The 11,095-nt window shown below is 45.8% G+C and overlaps 2 protein-coding genes across 2 annotated transcripts; both read left to right on the top strand.

The window, feature by feature from the left end:
- Positions 1-520: 520 nt before the first annotated feature.
- On the top strand, positions 521-1,630 carry ACHE_60117A (uncharacterized protein; the record flags this gene model as incomplete). The annotated part of the gene is made up of 4 exons (XM_043281256.1): positions 521-703; positions 775-1,193; positions 1,265-1,427; positions 1,496-1,630. The coding sequence occupies 4 exons, from the start codon at positions 521-523 to the stop codon at positions 1,628-1,630; spliced, it is 900 nt and encodes a 299-aa protein (XP_043138753.1).
- Positions 1,631-5,854: 4,224 nt separating this feature from the next.
- On the top strand, positions 5,855-6,135 carry ACHE_60116A (uncharacterized protein; the record flags this gene model as incomplete). The annotated part of the gene is made up of 2 exons (XM_043281255.1): positions 5,855-5,977; positions 6,034-6,135. 2 exons carry the CDS (start codon positions 5,855-5,857, stop codon positions 6,133-6,135), a joined length of 225 nt encoding a protein of 74 aa, XP_043138752.1.
- Between the last annotated feature and the right edge of the window lie 4,960 nt (positions 6,136-11,095).

The raw sequence follows: 11,095 nt of genomic DNA, 5'->3' as shown, positions 1-11,095 counted from the left end.
TGCTTTGGCCTTCCAATCAATGTCTTTTGTAGACTCTTTCGTTGCCTGATTCCGCTTCTGGCCTCACTGGCCCGGCTGGGGGCCCGGCTGGGGGCCCGGCTGGATCCTCTGATTTGCCAGTGTTCCTGGCCCTCATTTTCATCCATGCTCGCACTCTCCATGCTACCTTCATTGAATTCAGGTTGCATCGTGTTTCCAGATCGCCAACGGATTGGCGTTGGGGTGACTGGCATATCTTCTGTTTCCGCGAACTGGGAGGCCACGTTGTCCACTCCGGGGGGTGACGCGTGCGATATACCACCACCACAGAGTTCCTGTGCCTCCATGGTGGTTTATAGGTGCCTAGAGGCCCCTATCGGTCAAATGACGCGTGAAAAAGACGTGTTTTCCTTGGGTGCTGATTTTGGTGTTCCAGGCGCCAAGCTTTTTAAGATTGATGGCACTATGGGAAGAGGTGAAGATGATGGATGAAGAGATTGGAACATATTCTAAGATCTCACGACGTTGAATATTTTCCATAATGCCAGTCGGCGCCCGTCGGATTGAAATTAGGGACCTTCTGAATCCAATTTCATACTATCCAGACTCTGATAGTACTACGCGTCCCTCTTCAAACCTCAGCAACCTCAACCTAAAAGCATCAAATGGAGCAGTACAGGACCAACCACAGGTTTCTCCTGATAATATCAGGTACATTCCTCATGTATGTCAAGATATTGAAAATGATGTCTATGTTGGTTTCCTCTGTGTTTCTTACACTGCTGACTATCAAAGGAGAGTTCAACAGGGAATGACCTTTTCCCTACGCCCATCAATCGTGACGTTTCCGACGAACCCGAGTGCACTAAGCCGCAATCATTGCCCATAAGCCGATCCAACCTTGTGTCCTCGAATCTCACATGGATAAAAAGCGACGAGGGGTGTCGTGCGGATTTGGAAGCGGGTACATATAAACAGTCATCACTCAACGATGCGCGAGTCTTGAGGATTATGGAACTAATCAATGACTATCGATCTCTACTCATTCACATCATGGAACAAATCAGGGGTATATCACTGGATAATGCAAGGGAGTATGGCCATAGGGTGCTTCGTCAGAATCATGCAGCCGCTCAGCATTTGATTGCCAGCAGCTACAAGCCAGCCGCGGTATTTGGGTATAAGGACGACGATCAGGCGATCCAGCTTAGACGGTAAGAAAGCAAGACAACTATCAACTTATGTACTAGCACCTGCTAAGATCAATTTGGAGTTGTTTGTTTAGGGTAATTCTCGATGCAAGTGCTCGTCGGCACAAAGCATACAAAATCTATCTCGGAGTAGCAGCTGCCAAACGCTGGGTGCTTAGCTGTGACTATGCCACATCAACTTCTGAAAGCAATGAACTTGTTCAGCAATTAAGAAATATCGACGCGATACTTCACCGTGTGAGTTTCTTGTCTCAGATGAAGTCAATGTTGTACCTTTTGTTGTTAACAAACTGCTGGTTTAACAGGAACTTACAGACATTTCGGATGTGTCTGTTGCTTGTAAACTTCATGAAACTGATACAAAAGCGGGGTACTGGGTGGATGAAGATCCCCCTCTCTCCTCAATTCTGCTCTGCGTTCAGTCGATATTGTATGAATAGGACTCACAGAGCCTTCATACATGTTTTAAATCGTATACTTCAACCATATTCTCTGCTAACGGCTCCCTAAATCGCGGATTAATCCTTGATCAAGTGGCTGATCAAGACTGGTACTTTTTTGGGAGAGCCATTAGACCCGGTTATTTGAAGGGGGGGAGTGGGGGATGTTAATTTGACCCTTTCCAAAGAGCACCTAAATTGTCCAGAAGAAGCACGACTGATTGCTGATTTCAATATGAGAATAAAAATAAAGAAGCCATTCTTGCATAGCTTGCTAGAGCCACTGATCATTGGCTGTCCTATTCCAACTCCAAATAACGAGCTATCTTGACATCAGGACATAGCCACAAACTGTGACGGTCTCGTTCAATATGTATCTATTGGTAGAATATATTGTAACATACTAGAATTAGGAGGGAAAGGAAAGAACACTGGGCCTGCCAGCGCTGAAATATCTAGTGAGGGGCCTGACCCTACTCCAACAGAACAAAGGAATCAACACAAAGGGATCAAACATGCCATGTGACTTAGTGAGCACTCATGCTTCATGACACAAACGAATATTTTCCCTTTATAAGTGATTCAGCGTGAGAATAACGAACATGCTGTTCGTCACAACCTGGCTTCTCTTGTATCAAACATAGGGCTCTAGTTAGCCAAGCCTCAGAGTTGACATTCATCTTCATGCTATCCAGTATGCTTGTATGTCTTCAGCGACCCTTCAGGTCCGTTGATTGGTTTAATATTAGTATGTTGCTGGGTATATTCCCCCCACCAGACTATGTAGGCAAGTAGGACACGCTAACATGGTGGTCTACTTAATTGACCGTGGGACGAACCCGGACTTGAGGATGAAGATGGATTAACACCTTTAGAAGTAGCGGAAGGGAATAACCATACCGAGATGGCAGAGTTTTGGGTAATTTTCAATAGTAGTTCGTTAGTCATCCTGAATGGAATTTGTTATTATCATTATCGTACCCCACATGCGAATGTCACACGAAATCGCTCCGACACGACTTCCGACTTCCACCACAAATACCACCACAACCGAGCATGCCTCAGAAACATGATAATAGCCAAGTAATATTGGCCCTTCAAGCTATGCAAAATGACAACAAACTGAGCGCTCGAGCAGCTGGTAAGATCTATCACGTAGATCATGAGAAGCTTAGTCACCGCCGGCGTGGCATGCAATCACGATGCAATATATCAGCCAATTCACGGAGGCTTACTGATTTAGAGAAATCAACGATAGTTGAACACGTACTTGATTTAGATTCCAAAGGGTTTCCTCCTCGGTTGTCTGGTGTGAAAGATATGGCCGACCGATTACTCGCAATGCGCGACGCGGGATGCATTGGGGTAAACTGGGCTAGCACCTTTGTCAAACAGCACCGAGAGCTCACGACTCGTTTTAGTTGAAAAAATGACTATCAGAGAGCTCTATGCGAAGACCCAGAAGTTATTCGTCGTTGGTTTATGCTTATTCGAAGCATAATCGCGAAGTATGGAATCCAGGAAGCAGATATCTATAACTTTGATGAAACTGGGTTTCAGATGGGGGTGATCTCGACTACAATGGTTGTCACAAGCTCCGAACGACATGGCAAAGCAAAAAAAAAAAAAAAAACAGCCTGGCAATCGCGAATGGATCACAGTGATCCAGGGCGTTAATGCTCGTGACTGGGCGATCCCGCCATACATCATTGTGAAAGGTCAATATCACCTTATTCCTTGGTATCAGGATAGCCAACTACCAATAGATTGGGTCATTGCTACATCAGAAAACGGTTGGATAACGAATGGACTCGGCTTGGAATGGATCAAGCACTTTGACGAATACACAAAGGCCCGAACGATTGGTCGTTATCGTCTCCTAATTCTCGATGGCCATGAGAATCACCACTCAACCGACTTCGAGCTTTATTGCAAAGATAGTAACATTATTACGCTTTGCATTCCTGCGCATTCGTCCCATATACTCCAACCTCTTGGTGTCGGATACTTTAGCCCTTTGAAGATTGCTTATGGTAAGTATATTAAGGGCTGATGCGAGCGCACATTACCCATATCACCAGAGAAGATTTCTTTTTTACGCTGCGTACCAAGCCACACAGAAAAAAACATCAAAGGTGGGTTTCGAGGGGCTGGCCTTATCCCTTTTGACCCTGAGAGGGTAATATCTAAGCTTGATGTCCAACCTAAAACGCCAACACCGTCAAATTCGCGACCGAGTAGCTCTCATAGCTGGGTCTCTGAAACACCAAATAACCCAATTGAGGCGTCATGCCAGATGAACCTTATAAAAAACCGAATCTCTCGTCACCAGATAGCTCACCAACGTCAATCTTGAACGCTGTTGACATCCTCGCGAAAGGCACGACGAGGATAATGTATAAGATGGATTTGATGAAAGCAGAGATTCGTGATCTTTGGGCGGCAAACAAGGCCCTGAGCAAACGCCGGAGAGCTAAAAAAACACTTCTTAGGAAAGGAGGGTCGCTTTCTATACAGAAATCTCAGGAATTAGGAAATCAAATGGAGGTTGAGGTACAATTAAAGGAGGAAACACGCATTAGGGCTGGTCGGCGACCGCGAACCGAGACACGCGCGCGGCGCTGTGGCAATTGTGGAAAAGCCGGACACAATGAGCGTTTCTGTCAGATAGTAGTAGAGATGTCCGAGGAAGGCCGATTCTGAATAGTCTTAATGGGATCTTAGGTGTATTGGTGGAAATGTTGGGGTTAAAGTCGCGGCGGAGCGATTTCATGTTACATTCGCCCGTGTATTACATTCGCATGTGGGGTACGTTATAGGTAGAAGGTAAGTTTTCTATAATAACCTGAATACATAGCTACCAATCGCATGAATTGTTGAAGTGTATCAGGGCATACGAGTGATGAATACCATAGTAATACAAAAGGTTGTAAGTGTTGTCCTGAAGCCAGGTAGTATCGCCGTGATGTTCAGTGGAAGCGCTACGCTAGCACGGTACACACAAGGATACGCTGGAGTATCACCGCTAGCGCCACGATAGCCCGGCGGCTGTAAAGAAAATAAAAATTGCCGATGGAATAAGAAGCTGTCAACATTTGCTGCTAATTTGGATTTTTACAATTGCGTTACAGCAGTCTGCCGTAGGCAGCAGAATGAATGGAATTCAAAGAAATTCGAAGAGGATGAATGGACAAAGGGTAGTTCAAGCGGAGGGAGATAAGTCTAACCCCAATACGGAAAGAGGTCGGCATCCTCTCGCATGGTACGCGGTGAGGTTGGTACTGAAGTTACCAGAGAATCTCTATGTACACTCCATGGGCATGAATTGCTAATGACAAGTGAAGCCAAATCCATACTGGCAGTGACAATTGACAGTCGCGTGGAGATTGCCAATCCGGGGTTAACCTCCCAATCCTAGGTTAACTGCCTGGTATCGGCTTTTCATCCGGTCACTAACTGAATACACCGGATTCTTGTCCGACTGATAAGTACGGTCTGGTTAGGGATCTTACCCATTAACCATGTCATGATACTCCGCAGATGCAATAAGGTGGTCAGCTTGGTTGTGGCTAATGTCAAAGAGCTTTGCATGAAGCAAACCAGTACAAGATATGCCTAGCACCGTTTAATGTCGTGCAATCATCCATATATATAAATATTATCCTTTGTATAGGGTACTCGATTTTGTTTTGAGTAACCTTTTATCCGCTACCCAACCTGACAGCTTTAGACATGGATAAACCTGAATTGTAATTTCAATTCTATCTTGCCATCAGGGCTGAAACTATCCTGCTTAAGTCGGTCTCATCGGGAGCTTTCCCGACCAGCTACATATCTGATCAGAGTACATTGCCGGTGGTCTTGGAATCAGTTGAGCGGAAGACAGAAATTTCTCACTGAGTGAATCTTGCTTGCTTATCTAAACGAAGGAATCGCTATTCCTACTATTTTTCTTATGTCAGAGGCACCGGGTCTACGCGAGACTCTTACAGATAGAGGGTGACAGGAAGTGGCAAGCCGGCGCATAAACTAACATGAGAAGGGTGAACCCACTAAGATACAGCAGACTTACTGAGCAGTCCCTCCACAATCCGGGGCGACAATCTGGAGTCTTGTGGGGCTTGGTGAATTAGATAGTCAACGGTGACACACTAATTGGTAGACCAGCTTTAACAGTTTCTGGTCAGCTAGTCTTTCTAGTGAGGCCTACCTGCTATCTTCAATATGAGTATGACCAAAGTGAACGTGTCGAAAGAAGACCTAGAAGATCCGACGGTACCCTCGCAGGCTGTAACTCATGACGACGTGTTTGGAGAAATCTCTGACCGGGGTCCAAATTATCGAAATGTGAGTATATCATGCAAACACGTCTGATGTCGCTCGAGTTAACCTTCACCCTCTAGGTAAGGGTCCTGGGAATTATCGCTCTCATGATGAAGACCCAGATTGGACTTGGGGTTCTTTCCATTCCATCTGCCTTCAATACCTCGGGCATAGTGTCATGAGTTCTGTGCCTTTGGCTATTGCCAGTATAACTACATGGTCGGCCTACATTATCGGTAAATTCAAACTTCGTCATCGCGCAGTGTACGGAATCGACGATGCTGCAGGCTTGATGTTTGGGAGAATGGCGTAAAGTGCTCTGGTTCATATTTTGTCTATGTACGTTTCCTTCCTTACATGAATGCAACAAGCAGTCTTTTCACTGACCTCGTGTAGATTGGATATCTGTCGCCGGCTCCGGAATGCTTAGTCTCTCTATCAGTCTTAACGCCGTGTCAACCCATATTGTATGTAATGCGGTTTTCGTCGCCGTTGCTGCGATTGTAGGATTTATGCTAGGCAGTATCCAAACGCTGAGTCAGATCACTTGGCTTGCATGGATTGGACTGACATGTGTTGTCACCTCATGTGAGTCATGTTTACATTTGTTTTTTCTTTACTATATAGAGACTAATGATATATCTTAGTGTCTTCATTGCCACTATCGCGGTGGGTGTCCAACATCGTCCAGCAACTGCACCCAAAGATATCCCCTGGGTCTCGACTTTAAAATAATCGGCAACCCGGACTTCACTAGTGCGATCTCTGCAGTCTCTTCGCTCGTCTTTGCGTACGCAGGTACACCGGCATTTTTTTCCAATGTCTGAACCCCGGCACTTCCCTCGAGCGTTCCTTGCCTGTCAGACAGGTGTTACTTCCATCTACATTACAATTAGCAGCGTGATCTATTATTACTGTGGGTCTCATGTCGCGTCGCCGGCCCTTAGGTCTGCTGGTGCGATAGTGAAGAAGATATGCTACGGTTCTTTTCGTACTTCTTTCTGAGTCGCTGCTTCATCTGCTTTCACTGCTAACTGTCCTAAGGTAATACTGCGGGGACTTTTGAGGGCCCTGAATGCGGCCAGACCAGCACGAATGACCCTAAGATGATTAATCTGCTTTCGACCGGTCCATCAACGTTTACGACGACGGACTTGGCCGGGCATATAAGTTTTGCAATTGCAGGACTTTTTACTATTACAGAGACTGAATCTTTAGCAGTATAATTGGGAACTTCCTCCAATTGATCCTTTGCTCGAAAAGTGTTGAGCATGATCCACGAGCATTTCTATTATTCCCCTCTCCCAACTGATAGGCGTCGTTTTGACAAAGCTGCCTATGAGCTCGGCTGGAATTGCGTGTGAAGGGCCGTCTCGCATGAGGTTCCAGTGACGCCCACATTTAACTTTTCTATCTCTTCAATGCGGTCAAGTTCCATGCTGGACAGCTCTTTCATATCTTTGATGAGCCCTTCTTCATAGAAGGCCTGTATGCCTACCACGAGAATCCCGCCCATCAGATGTCCGTTGATCCATTATGATATATACCCATTAGCTACTGCTTCCTGCGATTGGAAATGCCTTTGCCGTACAAAGAGGCCCGAGTAGTTGCCCTGTGAGATGTGAGCTTTTTTATCAAGGCTCTGCAGGCTGCAGCTCCTACCGGATTCGACCCACTTTGATTGATACCTAATGGAAGCCATTGAGATCCTGCGTTGTGTAGTATTGTATCTACAGTCACTGGATTTTTCTTCATCCACCTACGGCTTTGTAAGTACATATCGTTCAGTGACGTGTCAAATGGCTCACATGGATACAGATTTGCCAAGCCGTGCGGATTACTCTTGCCTCTGTTATGCATACAGACATGCCAATTGACCATTTGGGTGAAGAAGCCTCTTCAGCGAAGACGCAGGATCTGGTTGACAGTTTAACATTTTCAACCGCCAAATTACATCATTTATGGGGCTGCCACAGTCTATTGAAGATAATCAGATCCATTACGGACTCCCGCTGTTTCATAAATCATCGCATGTCGTTGCACTGAGTATATGTATCAAGATGTGCCAAATCATTGCAGAGACAAACCTGGCTAGCTGTGTATGGAATCAATAATCACGTCAATCAAAAGTTCCTTTCGAGTATCAAGACTGCCGTTGGGAAATACCGCGAATCTTGACACTAGTTTGAAAGAGTCCCATCCTCTCGAGCTTGATGGTACCAGCCCGAGTGGAGTGTCTCGTCTGCCAGCTCATCTCCATCTCCTATAACATCAGATATGCTTGGCCGATGCCATCTTTGTAACGCATCTGATATTCAAAGTCACAATACTCGCAACGCGGCCGATGTTGTTCTGCTTTCTATAACTGCAACTCTAAAATTTGGATCCAAAAGCATACGAGATTCTGAACGAGATGGTACATTGGGGAAACCAACTAGCTGCGTTTTCGAAGAACAAATCTTGACCAACTGCAAGAGCTGCTTTCACATGAGTGATCAGGGCAACATGACCGCAGATGATCTCTCACATGCCACCAATCCTGTCGCTTTATAACCAGGAAGATCAGATTGGAGACGCCAATGAAATGGCTCCAGTCAATATGATGGCTGTAGCAGAGTTTATTGGTCCTATGAATGTGGATTAGATGCCACATGTGGTCACGGAGAATTGCATTTGGTAAGGGCCCAGGCCTAGCCTGCCTGAGCTGTTTATTCAGCCTGGCTCAACTATTTCTCAGTGACGACCTTGTTCTAAAGATAGAATGAGTTTGACAAGCTTGTGTTTTCCTCAGAATAATCAGGCATCATTTAGACGTATTTAAAATAAGATGCTTACAGAAGAAGCGTCCATGATGGGAAGTTGAACCATTGTATTAGTAGGGGAATCTAAAAGCGTTCACAGGCGCTGCTGCCACCTCTTCTTGGATAGATCCAGGACAGCGTTACTGACTGTAAGGTCTGTAAGCCTTACAGCGACGCTTTTATATATAATAAGATCCGCTGAAATGAACTGGTTTATCTTTTTCATGCTCCTTGGTCAGGAGTTCTGGGTTCCTCCCTTCCCTTTCTCAAGGCGATCTCCCCTAATTCAACAATGTTCTTCGCTGCAACCCCACTCTGGACTAGCTCACCACATTTCTCGAGACCAAAGTCGCGATCATCGACCAGAACCACACCCTTGGCCTCCCCAGTCAAAGGGTTGTGTCCGACCTTGGCTGCAATGCCATTATAATTGACTGCTCTAACTTCATGATAAGGAAGGCTATCGTATTGGTACAATGTATAGAGAAAACATCTTAATATGCTCATCTAAAAGGAAACAAACTAATGTTGTATGGTTGGAAACAGAATACAACACTGCAAAGATCATTATTAGATGTTATGTCTACCAAGTGCTGGCTAATTTATGTAAGGCATATGGTCCAGCAATTTGTAAACGCTATTATGATTGCTAATCCACTGAAATGCGTTCTTGCTGCTGTTCCAGGCTCACCTCAGGCAATGCCGATATCCTCCCGCAGGTTTGGAGCTTCTATCGGGAATCCTACCGATCAGTTCAGTTGTTCTTGCCGTTTTGCGCTTAAAAAGGGAATCCAACTATCCACCACCTATTAATCAATCTCTCTAAAGAAGAGGCGGCCGCTTGTCGGCAAATTGTCGAGCAGGCTTCGAGCACTTCTCTGTCGGCGGCGAGCATCAATACCAGCCCATGCCAAACACTGTCAATCGTGCCAACGGACAGAACACACTCTTTCGACCCTTCACATCGGATTAGTCTATTGGCACTAAGATCGCAGTTGAGCCCGCACCTGAACCTGATGGCAAGAACGATCCCCTCCATGGTGTACTAGTGCTGTGTGATGGCAAGGGTAATCCTATTGGTGTCCTCAGTGCTGAAGAAGTGATCGGCTACCGAACCTCAATGGATGCCATGGTTCCTTTCAGCTGGAGAAAACACGTCGACAATATCGTGGTTTTTGAAAGTGGAATGCAGGCTCTATAGCATACCCGGCTTATCCTGACGCTCCGGGGTTCAGAAGTGAAGATTATCACTTATGTCAACCCTGGTAAGGATGCACTCGACAAGCTTATTGCCTTGAATATAATGGAATGCTCATTTATCAAAATACTCCGTTGAGCCGAACCTCGTCGGCATAACCATCAGAGAATTTGAGCCATTGACTTGCCTCGGGCTCATTATTCCGCGCAAATTCACTATCATAGCTGTCCCCCATAACTTGCTTTTCTAGTCTGCTCAATCTGAAGCTAATCTCTTTCAGTTGCTTCCAAGTGGTGCAGCATCGTCTGACTCCCATCTGGAGTCCAAGCCCAGGGCCATGCAGCATGGATGAAGCAGCACCGATTTAAGGGACCCAGCAATCGAGATAATGGAAACTGTGTTCGTTCATACATGGCGAAGATCGTCTGTAGGCCTTGCTCTCTTGAAATCGCAGATCTTCTATAGCGGCTCGCCTCATCCAAGCACCGGAAGTCATGAAAGTAGGTGCGCAAGGTCAACTACCCTGGACAGATCGTTTCCTGCAGATAAGAAACTTTCTATCCCAGTCTTTATGGGCAGGAGATCCTAAGGATATGTAGTCTGGATCTGCAGGCGGGATGACAGCTTCAAGGAATTTCAGAAGGTGCAGCATCTTGGAGGGGACAACATCCCTCAGAAAGATGGAAGCCTCAAAGCGACGTGGTGTTGATTTGGGGGCTTTAAAATACATTCCACCACTAGATATGATCAAAAAGTGATTTTTAGAAGAAGACGTGCTGGGTATGAGCGCGGAGTGCGAGATGAGAAACAGTGGCGTTGGTGGACACCAACAATTGCAAATTGGTGAGAACGCTGCATGATAGCGGCGACAAAAAAGAGTCTATTGGTCAAAACCTGGTGGCAGTTTCGAAGCTGACAGCGGACCTCATGCTGCGGAGCAACCAAATCTGTATATAGAAGGATGCGATATTGACTGAAGCTCTAGTGGCAAATCCAAAAGTCGGAATGGCTTTTGAGAGGATTTATCTTCCATATATTGTCGCATTGCTTAGGCTGCTGCTTTGCAAGTCAGATCATGTAGGGGCAAGATTGCAGTCTTGACCTAGACGAATGTTGCAGCTAGCAAGAGTAGGATGCCTCTAA

The sequence above is a fragment of the Aspergillus chevalieri genome, chromosome 6, assembly GCF_016861735.1.
Source record: "Aspergillus chevalieri M1 DNA, chromosome 6, nearly complete sequence".
NCBI classification, from domain to species: Eukaryota; Fungi; Ascomycota; class Eurotiomycetes; order Eurotiales; family Aspergillaceae; genus Aspergillus; species Aspergillus chevalieri.
This window is presented reverse-complemented; position numbering and strand designations above follow the sequence as displayed.